The 21,478-nt window shown below is 44.0% G+C and overlaps 2 protein-coding genes across 2 annotated transcripts; one reads left to right on the top strand and one right to left on the bottom strand.

Moving 5' to 3' along the window:
• Positions 1-9,710: 9,710 nt before the first annotated feature.
• Positions 9,711-10,971, bottom strand: LOC147956818 (uncharacterized). Its single transcript, XM_087537783.1, has one exon. The coding sequence runs from the start codon at positions 10,947-10,949 to the stop codon at positions 9,711-9,713; it is 1,239 nt and encodes a 412-aa protein (XP_087393909.1). The 5' UTR covers positions 10,950-10,971.
• Positions 10,972-13,559: 2,588 nt separating this feature from the next.
• LOC125518044 (6-phosphogluconate dehydrogenase, decarboxylating 1-like) lies at positions 13,560-20,493 on the top strand. Its single transcript, XM_087531463.1, has 2 exons — positions 13,560-13,689; positions 19,455-20,493. The coding sequence occupies exons 1-2, from the start codon at positions 13,560-13,562 to the stop codon at positions 19,859-19,861; spliced, it is 537 nt and encodes a 178-aa protein (XP_087387589.1). The 3' UTR covers positions 19,862-20,493.
• Positions 20,494-21,478: the final 985 nt, after the last annotated feature.

The raw sequence follows: 21,478 nt of genomic DNA, 5'->3' as shown, positions 1-21,478 counted from the left end.
GATGAGTGGAGTAATAGTAGTAGATGCAGAATCGTTTCGGTCTACTTGTCACGGACGTGATGCCTATATACATGATCATGCCTAGATATTCTTATAACTATGCTCAATTCTGTCAATTGCTCAATAGTAATTTGTTCACCCACCGTAGAATACTTATGCTCTTGAGAGAAGCCACTAGTGAAACCTATGGCCCCCGGGTCTATTCTCATCATATTAATCTCCATCACTTTAAACTTGCTTTGCTTTTTTACTTTGCCTTTTACTCTTCACTTTGCATCTCTATACCAAAAATACCAAAAATACTATCTGTCAGATCTCACTCTCGTAAGTGATCGTGAAGGGATTGACAACCCCTTATCACGTTGGTTGCGAGTAGCTATCGTTTTGTGCAGGTACGAGGGACTTGAGCGTGGCCTCCTACTGGATTGATACCTTGGTTCTGAAAAACCGAGGGAAATACTTACGCTACTTTACTGCATCATCCTCTCCTCTTTGGGGAAAACCAACACAAGCTCAAGAGGTAGCAAGAAGAATTTCTGGCGCCGTTGCCGGGGAGGCTTACGCAAGGTCATGTCAAGATTTGGACTCCCGACAACGAGCCATTTCTGGCACCGTTGCCGGGGAGTCTATGCAAAAAGTCAACATACCAAGGACACATCACAATCCCTATCTCTCGCATTACATTAGTTGCCATTTGCCTCTCGTTTTCCTCTCCCCCACTTCACCCTTGCCGTTTTATTCGCCCTCTCTTTCCCAACCTCCTCCTCCTTTCTCCGTTTGCCTTTTTCTCGCTTGCCTTTTTGTTTGCTCGTGTGTTGGATTGCTTGTTTGTCGCTATGTCTGAAGTTGGGGAAGTTATCGCCGATATGGGCGATGACAATATCATGGAAAATTCTAATGCTCCTGTTGAAGAATCCCCTACCTACCATACAAAAACATTTCGAATCGGTAGTGGTAATATTATTGGAAAAGGAGTTATCCAAGATTTCTTTACTTGTGCCGGTGCTTTGCCCTCTATGGGCGGTTCTATTCTCCATAGAACTAGTAGTCTTGCGGACGCTATTGCCATGCTTATCGTTGAACTTGAAAGGCAATTTATGCATATGCACCCATCTATACAAAGAATTTTCCTAGAATTTTCTAATATCGAGCATTCTTCTGTTAAGCGTGCCGCTACTATCTTTTTGGCTCATGAATTCAGATTTATAATAGAAGAAGCCAAAGAAATCTTTGCACACTATAAAGTGGACGCTGGTCGTCCTCCCATAGAATCTATCCTCTTTGATCAAGAAGAAATTATGCGCTTTCAATCTCTTGACTATGTTGCTTTCAATGAAAACCTTAGAAAAAAGGTGCCAATCAATATTTTAATTGATAGAATCTCTGAACTTAATGATGATTTGGCTATTCGAAATAATGAGCTAGGATGCTCTCTTGAGTTTAGGCTCACAAGGTTCTGTCAAAAGAATGCTTATAATGATGAATTGGTTGTGCAATACGAAGGGCCGAAAGAGGAACCTATACCGCCCAAAATTGATCTTGGGGACTTTTGTCCTATTAAATTTAGCCCTTTTGATTACTTTTGCTTGCCTCAAAGGAAACTTGCTGCCGAACGTAGAGAATATGAAATGAGTTTTACCGATCTATCTTATTACTACGGCACTACCTAGATCTATCCTCGCTTTTATGCCTAGCTAGGGGAGTTAAACGATAGCGCTTTTTGGGAGGCAACCCAATTTTATTTTTAGTTTTTTGTGTTTTTCTTCTGTTAGGGAATAAATAACCCATCTACCTTCTTTTTGGATGTGGTTTTGTGTTTTAATTAGTGTTTGTGCCAAGTTAGACCTATTGGATCTTCTTGGATGATAGTTATTTGATCTTGCTGTAATTTCCAGAAACTTTGCGTTCAGTGCCCGAATTATTAAAAATCATCAGAACGTGATAAAATACTGATTCCAATTGCTGATGATCAATAAACAAATTGTCTAGGTCGTCCAATTTTGGTAGATGTTTTGGAGTTCCAGAAGTTTGCGTTAGTTACAGATTACTACAGACTGTTCTGTTTTTGACAGATTCTGTTTTTCGTGTGTTGTTTGCTTATTTTGATGAGTCTATGGCTAGTAAAATAGTTTATAATCCATAAAGAAGTTGGAATACAATAGGTTTAACACCAATATAAATAAAGAATGAGTTCATTACAGTACCTTGAAGTGGTCTTTTGTTTTCTTTCTCTAACGGAGCTCACGAGATTTCTATTGAGTTTTGTGTTGTGAAGTTTTCAAGTTTTGGGTGAATTCTTTTGATGGATTATGGAACAAGGAGTTGCAAGAGCCTAAGCTTGGGGATGCCCATGGCACCCCCAAGATAATCCAAGTACACCAAAAAGTCAAAGCTTGGGGATGCCCCGGAAGGCATCCCCTCTTTCGTCTACTTCCATCGGTAATTTACTTGGAGCTATATTTTTATTCACCAACATGATATGTGTTTTGCTTGGAGCGTCTTGTATTATTTGTGTCTGTGTTTGTTAGTGTGCCACAATCATCCTTGCTGTACACACCTTTTGAGAGAGCCATACATGAATTGGAATTTGATAGAATACTCTATGTGCTTCACTTATATCTTTTGAACGTTATAATTTTGCTCTATGTGCTTCACTTAGATCTTTTAGAGCACGGTGGTGGTTTTATTTTAAAGAAACTATTGATATCTCATGCTTCACTTAGATTATTTTGAGAGTCTCTTAATAGCATGGTAAATTGCTTAATAATAATATGCTTGGTATTCAAGATTTGTGAAACTTTCTTTTGAGTGCATTGAATACTAAGAAAAGATTGAAGCATGATAATTGTTTTGAGATATGGAGGTGATAATATTAGAGTCATGCTAGTTGAGTAGTTGTGAATTTAAAGAATACTTGTGTTAAAGTTTGTGATTCCCGTAGCATGCACGTATGGTGAACCGTTATGTGATGAAGTCGGAGCATGATTTATTTATTGATTGTCTTCCTTATGAGTGGCGGTCGGGGACGAGCGATGGTCTTTTCCTACCAATCTATCCCCCTAGGAGCATGCGTGTAATACTTTGCTTTGATAACTTCTAGATTTTTGCAAAAAGTATATGAGTTCTTTATGACTAATGTTGAGTCCATGGATTATATGCACCTTTTCCCATCCTTCCACCATTGCTAGCCTCTCTAATACCGCGCACTTTTCGCCGGTATCATATACCCACCATATACCTTCCTCAAAACAGCCACCATACCTACCTATCATGGCATTTCCATAGCCATTCCGAGATATATTGCCATGCAACTTTCCACCGTTCCGTTTATTATGACATGCTCCATCATTATCATATTGCTAGCATGATCATGTAGTTGACATCGTATTTGTGGCAAAGCCACCGTTCATAATTCTTTCATACATGTCACTCTTGATTCATTGCATATCCCGGTACACCGCCGGAGGCATTCATATAGAGTCATATTCTGTTCTAAGTATCGAGTTGTAATTGTTGAGTTGTAAGAAAAATAAAAGTGTGATGATCATCATTTTTAGAGCATTGTCCCAAGTGAGGAAAGGATGATGGAGACTATGATTCCCCCACAAGTCGGGATGAGACTCCGGACGAAAAATAAAAAGAAAAGAAAAAAAGAGGCAATGAAAAAAAGAGAAAAGGCCCAAATAAAAAAATGAGAGAAAAAGAGAGAAGGGACAATGTTACTATCCTTTTACCACACTTGTGCTTCAAAGTAGCACCATGATCTTCATGATAGAGAGTCTCTCATTTTCTCACTTTCATATACTAGTGGTAATTTTTCATTATAGAACTTGGCTTGTATATTCTAATGATGGGCTTCCTCAAATTGCCCTAGGTCTTCGTGAGCAAGCGAGTTGGATGCACACCCACTTAGTTTCTTTTGTTGCGCTTTCATATACTTATAGCTCTAGTGCATCCGTTGCATGGCAATCCCTACTCACTCACATTGATATCTATTGATGGGCATCTCCATAGCCCGTTGATACGCCTAGTTGATGTGAGACTATCTTCCCCTCTTTTTGTCTTCTCCACAACCACCATTCTATTCCACCTATAGTGCTATATCCTTGGTTCACGCTCATGTATTGCGTGAAGATTGAAAAAGTTTTGAAAAAGTTAGAGTATGAAACAATTGCTTGGCTTGTCATTGGGGTTGTGCATGATTTAAATACTTTGTCTGGTGAAGATAGAGCATGGCCAGACTATATGATTTTATAGGGATAACTTTCTTTGGCCATGTTATTTTGAGAAGACATAATTGCTTTGTTAGTATGCTTGAAGTATTATTATTTTTATGTCAATATGAACTTTTGTCTTGAATCTTTCGAATCTGAATATTCATACCACAATTAAGAAGATTTGCATTGAAATTATGCCAAGTAGCACTCCGCATCAAAAGTTCTCTTTTTATCATTTACCTACTCGAGGACGAGCAGGAATTAAGCTTGGGGATGCCTGATACGTCTCCAACATATCTATAATTTTTGATTGCTCCATGCTATATTATCTACTGTTTTGGACTATATTGGGCTTTATTTTCCACTTTTATATTATTTTTGGGACTAACCTATTAACCGGAGGCCCAGCCCAGAATTGCTGTTTTTTTGCCTATTTCAGTGTTTCGAAGAAAACGGAATATCAAACGGAGTCCAAACAGAATGAAACCTTCGGGAACGTGATTTTCTCACTGAACGTGATCCAGGAGACTTGGACCCTACGCCAAGGCATCAGAGAGGCGGTCACGAGGGTGGGGGGCGCGCCCCCCCTTAGGGCGCGCCCCCTGCCTCGTGGGCCCCTCGGAGCTCCACCGACGTACTTCTTCCTCCTATATATACCTACGTACCCCCAAACGAACAGATACGGAGCCAGAAACCTAATTCCACCGCCGTAACTTTCTGTATCCACGAGATCCCATCTTGGGGCCTGTTCCGGAGCTCCGCCGGAGAGGGCCGTCATCATGGAGGACTTCTACATCATCATAGCCTCTCCGATGAAGTGTGAGTAGTTTACCTTAGACCTTCGGGTCCATAGTTAGTAGCTAGATGGCTTCTTCTCTCTTTTTGGATCTCAATACAAAGTTCTCCCCCTCTCTCGTGGAGATCTATTCGATGTAATCTTCTTTTTGCGGTGTGTTTGTTGAGACCAATGAATTATGGGTTTATGATCAAGTCTATCTATGAATAATATTTGAATCTTCTCTGAATTCTTTTATGTATGATTGGTTATCTTTGCAAGTCTCTTCGAATTATCAGTTTGGTTTGGCCTACTAGATTGGTTTTTCTTGCCATGGGAGAAGTGCTTAGCTTTGGGTTCGATCTTGCGGTGTCCTTTCCCAGTGACAGAAGGGGCAGCAAGGCACGTATTGTATCGTTGCCGTCGAGGATAACAAGATGGGGTTTATTTCATATTGCATGAATTTATCTCTCTACATCATGCCATCTTGCTTAAAGCGTTACTCTATTTTTAACTTAATACTCTAGATGCATGCTGGATAGCGGTCGATGAGTGGAGTAATAGTAGTAGATGCAGAATCGTTTCGGTCTACTTGTCACGGATGTGATGCCTATATACATGATCATGCCTAGATATTCTCATAACTATGCTCAATTTTGTCAATTGCTCAACAGTAATTTGTTCACCCACCGTAGAATACTTATGCTCTTGAGAGAAGCCACTAGTGAAACCTATGGCCCCCGAGTCTGTTCTCATCATATTAATCTCCATCACTTTAATCTTGCTTTGCTTTTTACTTTGCCTTTTACTTTTCACTTTGCATCTCTATACCAAAAATACCAAAAATACTATCTATCAGATCTCACTCTCGTAAGTGACCGTGAAGGGATTGACAACCCCTAATCGCGTTGGTTGCGAGTAGCTATCGTTTTGTGCAGGTACGAGGGACTTGAGCGTGGCCTCCTACTGGATTGATACCTTGGTTCTCAAAAACTGAGGGAAATACTTACGCTACTTTGCTGCATCATCCTCTCCTCTTCGGGAAAACCAACGCAAGCTCAAGAGGTAGCAATCATTGACCATAGGAAGTACGTGATCACTAGTACGCATGGCAGGCTTCTTCTGGTGATCTGCCTCGCCTTTAAAATGCTTGCCTTTCTTTCAACATTGATGGTTGGTCGGAAGAAATCGACGATGGCCCAGATACACATTCTTCCTGCATTTGTCCAGGTATATACTTTCGGTGTCAGCTAAACAGTGCGTGCATGCGTGGTATCCCTTGTTTGTCTGTCTTGAAAGGTTACTGAGAGCGGGCCAATCGTTGATGGTTACAAACAGGAACACGTGCAGGTTAAAGTCCTCCTGTTTGTGCTCATCCCACACACGTACACCGTTTCCATTCCACATCTGTAAAAGTTCTTCAAATAATGACCTTAGGTACACATCAATGTCGTTGCCGGGTTGCTTAGGGCCTTGGATGAGAACTGGCATCATAATGAACTTCCGCTTCATGCACATCCAAGGAGGAAGGTTATACATACATAGAGTCACGGGCCAGGTGCTGTGATTGCTGCTCTGCTCCCCGAAAGGATTAATGTCATCTGCGCTTAAACCAAACGATACGTCCCTTGGGTCACCTGCAAACTCAGCCCGGTACTTTCTCTCATTTTTTCTCCACTGCGACCTATCAGCGGGTGCTCTCAACTTCCCGTCTTTCTTACGGTCCTCTCTGTGTTATCGCATCAACTTGGCATGGTCTTCGTTTCTGAACAGACGTTTCAACCATGGTATTATAGGAGCATACCACATCACCTTCGCAGGAACCCTCTTCCTGGGGGGCTCGCCGTCAACATCACCAGGGTCATCTCGTCTGATCTTATACCGCAATGCACCGCATATCGGGCATGCGTTCAAATCCTTGTACGCACCGTGGGAGGATGCAGTCATTAGGGCATGCATGTATCTTCTGCACCTCCAATCCTAGAGGGCATACGACCTTCTTTGCTGCGTACGTACTGTCGGGCAATTCGTTATTCTTTGGAAGCTTCTTCTTCAATATTTTCAGTAGCTTCTCAAATCCTTTGTCAGGCACAACATTCTCTGCCTTCCACGGCAGCAATTCCAGTACAGTACCGAGCTTTGTGTTGCCATATTCGCAATTGGGGTACAACCCTTTTTTGTGATCCTCTGACATGCGATTGAACTTCAGCTTCTCCTTTTGACTTTCGCACTGTCTCCTTGCATCAACAATGACCCGGCAGAGATCATCATCATCGGGCACATCGTCTGGTTCCTGATCTTGATCTTCATCAGCTTCCCCAGTTGTAGCATCACCATATTTAGGGGGCACATAGTTGTCATCGTCCTCTTCTTCTTCGTTGTCTTCCATCATAACCCCTATTTCTCCGTGCCTCATCCAAACATTATAGTGTGGCATGAAACCCTTATAAAGCAGGTGGGTGTGAGGATTTTCCGGTCAGAGTAAGACTTTGTATTCCCACAATTAGGGCATGGACAGCACATAAAACCATTCTACTTGTTTGCCTCAGCCACTTCAAGAAAATTATGCAGGCCCTTAATGTACTCAGAGGTGTGTCTGTCACCATACATCCATTGCCTGTTCATCTGCGTGCATTATATATAATTATGTGTGTCAAAAGTAAGAAAATTAGACAAGTATCTATCTAAAGTAAGAATTTTTTTCTTTCAGAAAGAAGATAAGAACAAGAGGCTCACCACAGTGGTGTCGGCGACGAGATCGGCGCGGGCGATCGACGGCGGTGAAGACGGGGACGGGACTTGACAGACCGCTAAACCTAGACAAATCTCGGGAAAAATGAAGCTCGGAGGTCGATTTTCGAGAGGAGAAAGCTTAACTAGTGTGGCTCGGGAATTTCATCGAATACCTCATGTGCATAGGAGGTGAGCTAGAGCACCCAAATGCCCTCCCCTCGCCGGCCAGAAAAAACAGAGCACTGTGGAGTGCTCTGCTGCGGCGATGGGGTATATATAGGCAACTCATTTGTCCTGGTCCGTGGCTGGAACCGGGACTAAAGCCCCGCCTTCTGTCCCGGTTCGAGCCACGAATCGGGACCAATGGATGTGGGCCAGGAGCGAGGCCCATTGGTCCCGGTTCGTGCCAGGAACCGGGACAAATGGGTCCAGACGAACCAGGACCAATACCCACGAGGCCTCGGCCGGCCACCTGGGCTCACGAACCGGGACATATGCCGCCCATGGGTCCCGGTTCGTGACTGAACCGGGACTAATGGGCTGGCCAGGCCCAAACCAAAGCCCTATTTTCTACTAGTGGCGGACGCCGATCTGACCGATTGGAGGTATATCACGTAACCATTTCCCTATACGCATACTTGTTAATTAAGTACTCCAATTTACATGATGCATACCTTACACTGTTCAACCTTTTGATGCAAAATAAAATAAAAACCCTAGGCCTGTTTTTTGAAACAAGTATCCTAGACCTTTGTTATCATGTCGTCTACAAAGTATACTTATGGTAGAAGAAGTAAAGGAAAGGGAACAACGTGTGGTGGTAGAATCGCAGACAGGAGCTATTGATTTCTTTTGTCAACAGTAATATTGGATCATTTGCCTCATTGGTGCTTCGACGAACCCAAATGATGATTGATGAGTTGGGTCTTGGGGATACATATATCTTGCCAAAGGAAGAGGAACCAACTAATGGGAATTGGGAATGTTAAGAAGAAGGAAATATTGACATAAACATCGGCAATAACAATATATACATTTTTCTGCGGGAAAACAGTGTATACATCAGTGATAAGACTGGTAACATTGTATCCATAGATTTTGCTTATTATTGTTATGACATTTATACTAGGGGGCCCCAAGTTTTGGGTGCGCCCCGTGCCCCTGAAATTTCAGGACCGGCCCTGTGCGTAATTCAAACATCTCTCGAGACCAACATAATTCGTTCCTACCCAAGTTATGTGATTTGATGATCGACAAATACCAAGGTTGGAGAGATTATTAATTATGCATATGTTGGAGGGTTCTGTTTTTCATATAACAACAATTTATTTTTTATTCTCGTTGAAATAGCAAATTCACATGAACTCTGACAGTCTCTACTGGGCTGTCATGACTCAGCCGTAAAACCAATTTTTCAGCAAACCCAAAGTGCAGAAGGAAACCCACAAGAAAGAAAGAAGAAAAAAAATCAAATCTCTGCAACATCAAAAGAAAAATCTTTCTAGTGCTCGGCTGAGGCACTAGAACTAACTTTGTGCAGCTCACTGAAATAACACTTCAGTTCTTAGTGCTCGGGTAAGGTACCCAAAGCACATGTAGCAAACAGGCTGGCTCACATATGAACAAACATCATTCGGACCAGCTGGTCATTGACATTTTCATAGTATAAAAAGGACATATAAAATCTTGCTGTGCTAAATGGGAAATGGGAAAACGAGTTTGAACAGTAACTGGAAACGGGCTGAGATACACTTGGCCTCGGGCATAACCAAGGAATGCAAAAACCATGAAGCAAGAAAATAAAGTTCAGACCCATCATAATGCTGAAATTAAAGATCTCTCGAGACCAACATAACTTTTACCTAATAAAGTTATGAGATTCTACAATGACAACTACCAAAGGATGGACAGATTCTTGCAAGTCTTTGCAATAACAGAATCTTCTTCGAATAAAATATAGCAGTAATGTAACACGATAATCATCATCACCGACGCAGAGAGAACATGCTGGGGATAACCCACATAGGTAGCACCCTTGGGCCGCAGTCCATGGTAACAAACACATTTGACGTGAGTTCGGAGCCATCTCTCCGCCATTGCTTGCCCAACTCAAGTGTAATCCAATGTTTAGACGTCCTGTAATAGCAGTATATGCAGTTGCTCCTCCCTCCCCATTTCTCTGGATTAATGCAAGACAATGCCTGACTTCTTGGATCCCTGCTGATGAATATCGCCCAATTCTCCAACTTCTCCATCTTTAGCCATAATCCAGGCTCAGTCGATAGGTCAAGGCGGAAGACTTCGAAGGTTCTCCCCATTATTCCAGCAGTTCTTCGAAAGCCAACTAAGAGAAGCATATCACCACATGCCACTAACCATGCGTCTAAAAAATGCCGTTCCCTGATCATGCTTGACTCCATAACTAGGAGTTCTTGTATTCTTATCTGGGGTGTCAAGTCCACTTTGAAGAGCCTGCGATCAGAGTCCATGCCAAACACTTTCCCTTGGAAGATCACGATTTGCTTGATTGTTCCATGATAAAGAGAATGTCCCACCCAAGATTGGCTTCCAACACGCCAAAACAGATTTTGTGATCCGGCTTCGATAATGAGATGTGAGTTAGGTGATGAGAGAGGAGCTGTGAGCGCACCGTAGATGAGCCCAGTGCTTTCCAAGACCGGCAGTTGTGGAGATGAGACACTAAAGCGTGTGAACACATCAAAAACGACACATGATTTATTGCTGGAAAAAATAAGATGACCGTAGGAAGCCCCACTGAAGCCGAACCATTCTCTAGGACTTGGTGAGGCATTATTTCCACAAGACCACCATAATATTGGAATCTCAAAGTACTTGTAGGTGGTGTCTTGATTGGCTATATCAGTGACATGACATGAGCATGTGGGCACCATGAACTTTTTTAAGGGGCCTGGATGTGGAGAGTGCAAAGAGAAATCAGGTTGGAGAAGGAGAGGTGGGAATGATGCTGCCAAGGTATATTTGCATGAACATGAAGAAAACACGGCACGCCAAGAATGGCAAGTGGCTTCAAAGGCAAGAAGATTATGGAAGGAGCTGAGTCGAGCAATGATAGAGTCTAGCAGGCCATCCGGAAGGTCTGCCCAGCCTCGGAATCTGTTGGACATGGCAGAGGCACGGATATAGCAGCACTTGCTCTTGCAAATAATTGCAATCCTCTTCTGCAACAGATAGAAGACACACATTAAAAGTATACAACGAGCAACACGCAGAGGGAGTAGTTGTAAGCAGAGAGATGCACTAAATATAAAAGCAACAGATATAAATCAGTAAGAAAATAAAATAAAAAATGTCTAGTGCATGCATGGATCCAGACGAGCTAGTTGTAAGCAGAAAGAGATGCACTAGATTAGAAAATACAGTACTAAACTACAGTGGGTCAGTAAACCAGCAAGATATCGATAACATTGGCTCGGCGCGGACTATTTATCAACAAAAAGTAAAAACCAGATGCAACATTATTTCTGAGAAAGAGGCCTCCGGCATAAACCATAGAAGAGCGTGGCAATCGGAGCCTCGCCGCAAATTAAGTCCCCCGCCCACGACAGTGCAAAATTTGCAATCCGATCAAAAACAAGTGGAATTAGATATAGGGTATTTTCTTGGGAATTACATAATGCTCTACAACACGAGAATGTATCGACATAATTAAGCGGGATTACGGTATATATTGGTATTCTCTTGGCTTCCAGATCTGGCTACCCAGCAGCAAGTCACCAAGGAATTGAGAACTTCTGATCGTCAAATCCTAACCTAGGGTTCTTGCGGGAGGGTATCCATAGTTCTTCTGGCAGGTAAGAGCATCTCCAATAGCTTGTCTATATGGATGTCTACACTCGTTTTCCGTGACGTGAGCCCAAAACAGGCGTCCAACAACTTGTCTATATGGTTGTCCTATACACATCCTCTAAATCGACCTCGACAATGTCCACGACTGGACATTTTGAAGGAGTTGTCTAAACTCAACTGTAGTCATGATTTCTTCCTCTCCCCAGCAATGGCCCACCTGTCATGGTCCCTGTATATAGACATTCTGATGCAAAACTGGACGTGTATATAAGGGAATCTTTTTAGACCATTGTCTATATGAATATATAGACATCCAAATATACACATGCTATTGGAGATGCTCTAAGGGACCCCAAGCCTGAGCTACTGGCAGGGACGGGGAGGGGAATGAAAAAGGATGAAGCTGAGATACGGAGCGTGTGGACATACCTGAAGGCGAGTCGACGGCGATCATATGGTGGCGGCCTCCGGCTCCCGTTCCGGTAGGTATACCAATCTTTTTTTTTGAGAGAGAGAACGGTATGTATACCAATCGGCAGCATCAACCCGCCAAGTGGGCCAGACCGTGTACGGGCCGGACATCTTTCTATGAGTTGGCTGGGCTGGGCCGTCGTTGCGCCCAATCCCTTCTCGTCTCTCTCCAGTCTTGCGGCTACTGATTCTAACCATTGAATGCCTAAAAAAAAGATTCTAACCATTGAGAGAAAATCGTGAAAATCCATGCTCAAAGTTTATACAATGAACATCGGTCATAAATGTGGGTGTTGTGAGTGTGTTCATACAATGAACATCACTGTTTCAAAGTTCAAACTCATTTTTGTACATTTTTTTTATCTCTCTCTCATAAAATTTTCATATAGCAGCAAGGGATTTTAGATGAAGTGGTCAATGCATATGTGTTTAACTTGTCCTAGCTAACTCCTTTCATTTGATGATTTAGCTACTAAACTCTTCCATGCATTTGTGGCCTTCCTTTATTTATGTGTTATGTCTAGGTTCGCGCACTTGGCGTTTTTTCTTCTAGGGGTCATCAGTGTGCTCTCTCTCCCCCTTAATTGCTTTCCCACGTCTTTTTTTTTGCTTATGTGGCAAGCTTAGCACATATACACCATGGAGCACTGTGGAAGGCCTAATGGCATGACAAAGAGGTGGCTCCCACAAAAGAAGAAATTGGTCAAAGGAGACGACAACAAAGTGAAGACCTGACTGCAATCATTAGTGCCACAACCACAATTCCACAAAACTTAGTGACAGTCTGTGAATATCGAATTCGGATAATTGCACATATCAGTTTTTCCTAGAAAACTCTATAGGAGTTTACCAAAGCAAAAATCTGGAGTGTGTTCCAGAATATAGCAAAACTATGTAGTTACATGTCAGAGTAAATTGCTCAAAACCACCACATTTGTGGCTAGGGTATTCCTTTACCACCGCTTTTGCCAAAAATCTCAAATCACCACCACTTCTGCAACAAATGAGTAACAAATTCCTTTGATTAAAAAATGAACCGCAACTAATCATAAAACTGACCAGTTGAACCCACATGTCGAGCCAACGTGGCATAACCATGTGGACAATACACAATCAAGTCCTTGTAACTTTTAAAAAGAGAGCAATCGAGCCGCCGCTGCTGCTGCCGCCTGCCGCTGCTATTGGCTGTCGCTCTTGCTGGCAGCTTCACTGCTTCTGCTCCACTACTGGTTGTTGTTGCTACTGGCCGCGGCGGGGGCTCCCCATGGCCATGGCGCCGGGAGCAGGAGGGGCGGCAGGGGTTCCCGATGGACATGGCGCGTAGCGGCGGGGGCTCCCCATGGACATGGCGCGCGACCGCGGGTGCTGCCCATGGCGGCTGGGGATCCCGATGGACATGGCGTGCAGCAGCAGGGGCTCCCCATGGACATGGCGCGTGACGACGGGTGCTACCAATGGCTGCTAGGAGCGGGAGGGCCGGAGGCGGCTGAGGCTCCCGATGGCCATGTAACGCAGTGGCAGTGGCTCCCATGGACATGGCGTGCGACAGCGGGTGCTGTCCATGGCGGCTGGGAGCGGGAGCGTGGCTGGGGCTCCCGATGGACATGGCACGCAACGGCAGGGGCTCCACATGGACATGGCGCGCGACAGCTAGTGCTGCCCATGGTGACTGGGAGCAGGAGGGGCCGCGGGGGTGGGGGCGGGCCGATCGGGCAGGAGGAAGAAGAAGAAGGGAAAAAAGATGGAGCTGACATGTGGGGCCCACTCCAGCTCAACATCTTATCCACATACACATGCCATGTCACCCTGATGTGTGGGTCTGTGAAGTCAGTTTTGTGGTTAGACATGGCTCAGATCTAAATTAGTGCGATTTGTTACTCACTTGCCATGGAAGTGGTGACAATTTGTGACTTTTGGCAAAAACGATGGTTAAAGAGTACCCTAGCCACGAATGTGGTGGTTTGAGCGATTTACTCTTACATGTCTGAATTAGAATTTGAGTGCGAGTTCTTGAAGGCTAGCTTTGGCTCTGGTAGGTAGCCCTCCTCACCCTGTAACCGTATGGTGTCTTTGTATGTAGTTTCTGAAAGCTACCTGTACTCAAGTTCACCAAACAACGACATTAAGTTATACAGGAAATGCAGTTTCATTTCTGATACCTCCTAACCCTAGATTGAACCAGCTTTGGTGGTCCTATTGCACAAATATGAAAAACAAAACGTTGTGAGACATCACCCGGTGGACGTGTATATGGATGCAGATGCTATGTGTTGCCTTTTATGGTGCTCCCTCCAACCGGTTGATATCTTCCTGCTGACATCGCCATTCACTGCCTCCCCATGTGCACTACAATTTTCCGACAGCCGATGAAGGCCGTCACTGTCAATCCAAATGCACTTATATATATATAACTGGAGGAGAAGTGCAGTTTGCTCTTTAATCCAACCATATAGTGATGTGAGTGAACAAGCAATTAAACACGCTTCATGTGCAAGCTGCGCTAGAGTCTAGTCATTGGGTTGTTTGATGCCTGTAGTACATTTTGAACTAACTACTCACATGTTGTGGGCCTGGGGATCCATGCTCTAGCATTTTGAACTAACTCAAATTGGATGGATCACTTGTCAGGGAAGTGCATGCCGGTGCTGTAGTTTGTAACGCTCGAGCCGTTGTTCCGTTATCTTCTTGATGCAGGACTCAACATTTTGAACTGGATGTAATTTTTGCTGCTTCTGGTGTTCTTTGTAGTACATTGATGTTTGATGAGTAAATTGAAAGTTTTCTCGAAAAAAAACAATGGCAGATGGATGATGCCTAAGATTTTCCCTTCGTGTGGGCGACTCAGGAGAACATGAACATGGTTTTCAGTGCTTCCCGTCTCCGCGGCCGCCGGTCCGCCTCATCTCTTGTGGACTTAAGACCACGAAGGCATGGTGGACCCTGGCCCTTGCCAACCGGAGGACTCCTTTTTTAGGTTTTCTTAAAGTTTCTTTTGGATTTGGGTCCTGTTCAGATAGGCGAAGCGGCAGTGGCTCCATGAAGATGTATAAGTTCTTCCCGCCCAGCCCCATCTTGGTGGTGCGTCTAGCATCATCGGAGGGTGTGTGGAGGTGTGTCGCCGACAGATCATGATAGTTCTGGCTGGATTTGGTCCCCGCTCGTCTACGGTCATGTGTCTTCATGTTGGATCCTTTCGACCTATGCTTCTCTTCATCGGCAATAGTTGTTGTTCTGGTGTGCTGGTCCGGTGGGGTCTTAGCACGATGACTTCCCGACTATCTACTACAACAAGGTTTGACCGGCTCGCTCTAGTGTTGTAGTCGTCGCTAGATAGTCTACGAATCTGGATGTAAGTTTTACTTCTAGTGTTCTTTGTACTACGTTGACAATTGATGAATAGAAGATTGGGAAGAGGGGAGGTGGCCGATGACCATCGATAGACACATATCACTATGGACTAGATGAGAGCTTTTCCAGGGATCCCATTTTTTCTATGACCCACCCCATTAGTAGGCCCCATAGTGAATGGAAGAGTCAAATTAGTCTCCTCTTTGTTGCTAATGGCATAACAAAGAGGTGGGTGCCACAAAGGAAGAAATTGGTCAGAGGAGACAACAACAAGACCTGACCGCAATCATTAGTGGCACAACCACAATTCCATAATATTTAGAAACAGCTTTCGCATATTGAATCCGAATAATTGCACGTACCTAATTTTTCCTAGAAAAATCTATAGGAGTTTACCATAGAAAAAATCTGGAGTTTGTTCCAGAGTATATTATATCAAAATTGTATAATTACATGTCTGAATTAGAATTTGAGTGCGGATTCTTGCAGGCTAGCTTTGGCTCTGGTAGGCTGCGCTCCACGGGTTCAGATCCTCTGCAGTACTATGCAGTGATGTAGTGCGGATGACATATGGGGCCGATTCCACACGATGCGCTACAGCAGACGATTCTAACCCGCGCTCCACACCATCTTTATGTTTCCCTATAACCGTCTGTTGTCTTTTATGCAGTTTTACAAGCTATTCACGTACTATTGTTCAGGAAACAGAGACATTTAAGTCAAATGGGACATGCACTTCTATTTCCGATACCTCCTAACCCTAGACCGAACTGACTTTGGTGGTCTTATTACACAAATATGAAAAAACAAACGTTGTGAGGCATCATCCAGTGGACGTGTATATGGATACTGCTCTGTGTTGCCTTTTATGGTGCTCCCTCCAACCGGTTGATATCTTCTCCGGACGCTGCCATCGCCATTCACTGACTCACTATAATTTTCCATGTAGGGACAAGTGAAGTTCACTCTTAAATCCAACCATATTGGGATGTTTGATGCATGTAGTACATTTTGAACACTCTTCATCTGCAAGCTGCGCTTGAGTCTAGTCGTTGGGTTGTTTGATGCATGTAGTACATTTTGAACTAACTTCTTACATTTTGTGGGCCTGGGGATCCATGCTCTTCCATTTTGAACTAACTCAAATTGGATGGATCACATGTCAGGGAAGTGCATGACGGTGCTTTAGTTCGTAACGCTCACGCCGTTGTCCTATTATCTGCCTGTTGCAGGACTGAACACCTGTTCTGATCCTCAAGAAGCTTAGGCAGCTGCTGTTCTGCTGGACCTTCAGCACTGATCTACGAGGAGCTTAGAATAGCTAAGCAAAGAAACCAGGGCCAATGTGTCCCATCAGCCATCCTGGTAGCTTTACCAATTTCAGCATGCTCCACGCAGTCGTCAAGAGCAGCTTCAGGCTGGCTCTTCATGGCCTTTGTTGTCTTCTGTTCATCCAACAATCATTAACCATGCATGTTCTGCTTGAAAAATTGCATAACCTCATGCACAATCGCATGTTTGTATAACAGTCGTGTATCATGCATAAGCATCCAACTTCTGCTATGAGAAATACAACATCATCCAGTACTGTACCCAATGTCAGCATATCACTGATCAACTGTAAAGAAACTTGGTCAAAAAGCAGAAGGTAGTAAGTCATTCACATAGGGTAATGATTAAAACTGCCATATTGATAAATACATAACAAGATTGCCAAGCTAATCCAAGGGTAGGTAATCCCCGAAGTCGTCAAAAGAACCATGTAGCCAAGTTTAGTATTACAGCTTAGGAAAATCCATCCAGTAACTACAACTAGAGATAATTGGGTATCTAGAGCTGCAACTAACGTAAAGGGCCAATGTCTCGGACTGGAGAATGGGTGTGACCGTCGGCTCAGCTGGTTTCTATTTTTTTTCCTGCAGAAAGACTATGAGTTTTGTCCCTCCAAAACAGGATTGCAATCGGCCACCGTAAGCCGACATACAATCCGGGGGTTGACGTAACCAACAAACTATATGACCCTCTGTTCTACCAAACTGTGCCAAGCATTCGGCAACCCTGGTCTGGCGTATATATGGAGCTAACAATGTGATCTGGCTCAGCCGGCTTCTCGGTCGAAGTCGTCATCATCGGACATTCACATTGTTGACGCCATACTCTTCCTAGATGTCATAGGTGGGCTTGCCTATGGACTATTAATCATATATCACAAGGAGATCTTGATTGGAAACGAGAAACAACTCTTCTACACGGAGAAAAAGAGGGGTTCCAAAAAAATTTAAACAAAGCCACAGAAAGGTTCTATTTGATGGAAAGCTTCTTCTATCTTGCATCGTTGAGTAGACAAAATATGGATGACAGTTGTGAGTGGATGGAAAGCTTCATCTACGGTCATGTGGATACAGGTTGAATCCTTTCAATATACGCTTCTCTTCATCGGCGCCAATTATTATTCTGGTGTGCAGGTCCGGCATGGCCTTAGCACGATGACTTCCCGACTGTCTACTGCAACAAAGTTTGACTGGGTCCGAAGAGGAGGGCATTCATGGCGGTGGGCCTTCGGCTCGCTCTAGTGTTTGTAGTCGTCGCTAGGTGGTCTTCGGATCTGGATGTATGTTTTACTTCTGGTGTTCGTTGTACTAACTTGACAGTTCGATGAATAGATCGTAATTTTTTTCCCCGCAAAAAGAGTAGCGGAAGAGGCGGGGGCAGGGGGGGGGGGGGTGTGGCCGCGGACCGACAATAGACACATCTCTCGATGGACTGGATGAGAGTTTTTCTATGGATCCCATTTTTTCTATGACCCACCCCCCATTAGTTGGCCCCCATAGTGAATGGAAGAGTCAAATTAGTCTCCTCTTTGTTGCTAATGGCATGACAAATACTCCCTCCGTTCCAAAATAGATGACTCAACTTTGTACTAACCTTAGTACGAAGTTAGTACAAAGTTGGGTCATCTATTTTGGAACCAAAGGAGTAGGTGGGTCCCATAAAGAAAGAAATTGGTCAAAGGAGACGTCAACGGCGAAGACTTGACCGCAATCATTAGTGGCACAGGCAGAATTCCATACAATTTAGGGAGCCTTCGAGTGTAGAATCTGGATAGTTGCACGTACCTAAATTTTCCTTCAAAAATCTATAGTAGTTTACTAAAGCAAAAAAATTGAAGTGTTTCCAGAATATAGTGTATCAAAATTGTATAATTACATGTCCAAATTATAATTTGTGCCGGAGTTCTTGAAGGCTAGCTTCGGTTCTGGTAGGCTGCGCTCCTCACCATCTTTATGGTTCCCTGTACTGTAACCATCTGTTGTCTCTGTATGCGGTTTCAGAAGCTATTCCTGTACTTATGTTCCTGATGGAGCGACATGCAAGTCATGCAGGAAATGCACTTTTATTTCCAATACCTCCTAACCCTAGGTCGAACCGGCTTTGGTGGTCTTATTGAACACATATGAAAAAAAAAAAGATAACGTTCTGAGACATCACCCGGTGGACATGTATATGGATGCAGATACTCTTTGTTGCCTTTTATGGTGCTCCCTCCAACCGGTTGATATCTTCACGCTGCCATCGCCGTTCACTGCCTCCCCATGTGCACTGCAAAATTCCATCGGCCAATGTAGGCCGTCACTGTCCATCCAAATGCACTTGTATATAATTGAGGAGAGGTGCAGTTCGCTCTTGAATCCAACCATATAGGGATGTAAGTAAACACGCAACTAAACTTCATGTGCAAGCTGCGCTTGAGTCTAGTCATTGGGTTGTTTGATGCCTGTAGTACATTTTGAACTAAACTTCTCACATTTTGTGGGCCTGGGGATCCATGCTCTTCCATTTTGAACTAACTCAAATTGGTGGATAACAGGTCAGGGAAGTGCATGCCGGTGCTGTAGTTCGTAACGCTCAAGCCGTTGTCCTCCTGCTATGTGCTTGCTGCAGCTATGTGTTTGCTGCAGGACTGAACACATTTCTAATCGGGAAGAAGCTGCGGTTCTGCCCGGCCTTTAACACTGATCTATGGAGCTGAGAATAGCTAATAAGCGAAGAAACCAGGGACCAGCAGTGGTGACGCCTCCAAGATCAAGGCAAGAGCACGGAGAAAGGATGGGGCCTAAACCTCGGTGAGCTAGCCAGGATCTGCAAGGGTGGGTGCATCATCCGCGCCAGCTTCCTGGACCGCATCAAGAAGGCCTACGACAGGAACGGTGAGCTCGCCAACCTCCTCATCGACCCTGAGTTCGCGCAGGAGATCATGGATAGGCCAACTGCGTGGAGGAGGGTCGTCTGCCTCGCCATCAACAATGGCGTCAGCACCCCCAGCATGTCCGCAATTCTGGCCTACTTCGACTCCTACCGGAGGGACATGCTTCCAGCGAACCTCGTCCAGGCCCAGAGGGACTACTTCGGGGCGCACACCTACGAGACGGTCGACATGCCCGGCTCATTCCACACCGAGTGGTACAAGATCGCCAACTCAAAGATCTAAGCTGCTGCTGCTGCTGTTGCTCTACCAAGAGACGGCCCGTCAGGTTTCGTCTTCTCGGTCCTGCTTTCTCAAGTTTGCTTTATGAGCAGAACCACTGCATGTTGCTTGTTTTTTGTGTCATATGATTCTCAGGAAATTCTGTTGCTATCTCTTGTGTCTATGGTAGTATGTGAAGATCTAAGCTGCTGCTGCTCTGCTGAGCAGACGACCCAGCACGGGTTCATCTCCTCGGCATCTTTGGTTGCTGCCAGTCACGAGTCCTTTTCCTGTAGGGGAGCAATTGTCGTTTAATTTTTATTAATTGAGTAATGAGTCCTGTATTTAATTTCTACAACTACAAGGAGATCACATATATACTCTCCAGTCTCCACTACTTCCATGTGATTTCAACCCTGGAGGGAAGACATTGTTATTCGTCGGATCTCCCCCGATGATTATTCTGAATTAGTTTGAATAAAATGTGTTTTTACCAACCTGTGTTTGATAGCCAGTGATCCTGCTGTCTCAAGGCTGCTTTATGAGCAGAGCCGCTGCCTGTTGCTTGTTTGTTGTGTCCTATGATTCTGTTGCTATCTCTTGTGTCTATGGTATGTGACAAGTCCTTTTTTGTTTGGAAGATAAGTCATGTTTGCCTACCCTGTATCTTTTTTTCTTTTGTACTGGATCATGTACAGTACTACAATTCTTGTGTTACATAGTCAAGTTGTGACACACACTGTCAAAAGAAAGTTCCAACTATGAGCATAAGTAATCATGAAAGGGTTGGTAGTACTAGCCTCCATGTAGTTCAAAGATCAAACCTATGGTAGAGAAAACGTGTTTTACCGACAAGAACAGAGTCCAAGTTCTGTAGGAACTTTGTTCGAAACCGGCTCATTTCGACAAAATATTACCGTACTTCGCGCCATCAAGTTTCATCTGAGATCGACCGATTTATATTCGGAAGTAACTTCCACCCATCATCGCTGGAGTGTATACATGATGAACTCAACTGTCCTTGATTGTCAATCATCGGCACTCAGTCGGATCGGGCCGTCTCCTGGTGTGTGTCGGGCAAAGACAACTCTTTTTTGGAGTACACAAACCGAGCACGAAGGGGTATTTTGCATGATGGAGAAGCTGCGGAGGTGGTTTGCTACTCTGCTTCCTCTCTCGGATTGTTTCCTTCTTGACTGGCGCGCAGCAATCCAACCTTGGCGTGGTCTACCTGCAGAGAAGATGGGTGCCAAAAAATGAAACAAAAGAGCAACATTTTAATTTTGATAGGATCATGGAAAGCTTTTTTGCGATTCCATGGTTTGGCGAAGACAATATGCACAACATAAACTCACTCAAGGGCATGTCACCTTGCCGGTGAATGCACCATATCTTAACTCAAATGAAGTGACAGAGAAAAAAAATAAGAACAATCAGTGAATCTTAAGGAAGAAAATAAACCAAGGTTCCAGCCCAATAAAAAAACTAAGGTCCCAAATATCGTAAGTCGGCACATAGTAAAGCATTATATTATTCCTAAATGCTGTTCGAGACCTTTCATCGACATATCATGCAACGTTTTGCTTGATATATTCCGGTTCATGTCATCTTGAATGATATAGTTTCACCAAAAATATGAAA

The sequence above is a fragment of the Triticum urartu genome, chromosome 7A (assembly GCF_056163025.1).
Source record: "Triticum urartu cultivar PI428250 chromosome 7A, HENAU_Tu73, whole genome shotgun sequence".
Classification (NCBI taxonomy): Eukaryota; Viridiplantae; Streptophyta; class Magnoliopsida; order Poales; family Poaceae; genus Triticum; species Triticum urartu.
The sequence above is the reverse complement of the archived record's forward strand: the minus strand, read 5'-3'. Positions and strand labels throughout refer to the sequence as shown.

What these genes read in the sequence shown, in the direction of transcription:
- LOC125518044 (XM_087531463.1), top strand. Translation starts at nt 13,560, where the DNA reads ATGGCGTGCGACAGCGGGTGCTGTCCATGGCGGCTGGGAGCGGGAGCG. An exon ending in GACAGCTAGTGCTGCCCATG is followed by an intron (nt 13,690 to 19,454) that starts GTGACTGGGAGC and finishes GACGCCTCCAAG; the next exon opens with ATCAAGGCAAGAGCACGGAG.
- LOC147956818 (XM_087537783.1), bottom strand. Translation starts at nt 10,949, where the DNA reads ATGTGTGTCTTCTATCTGTTGCAGAAGAGGATTGCAATTATTTGCAAG.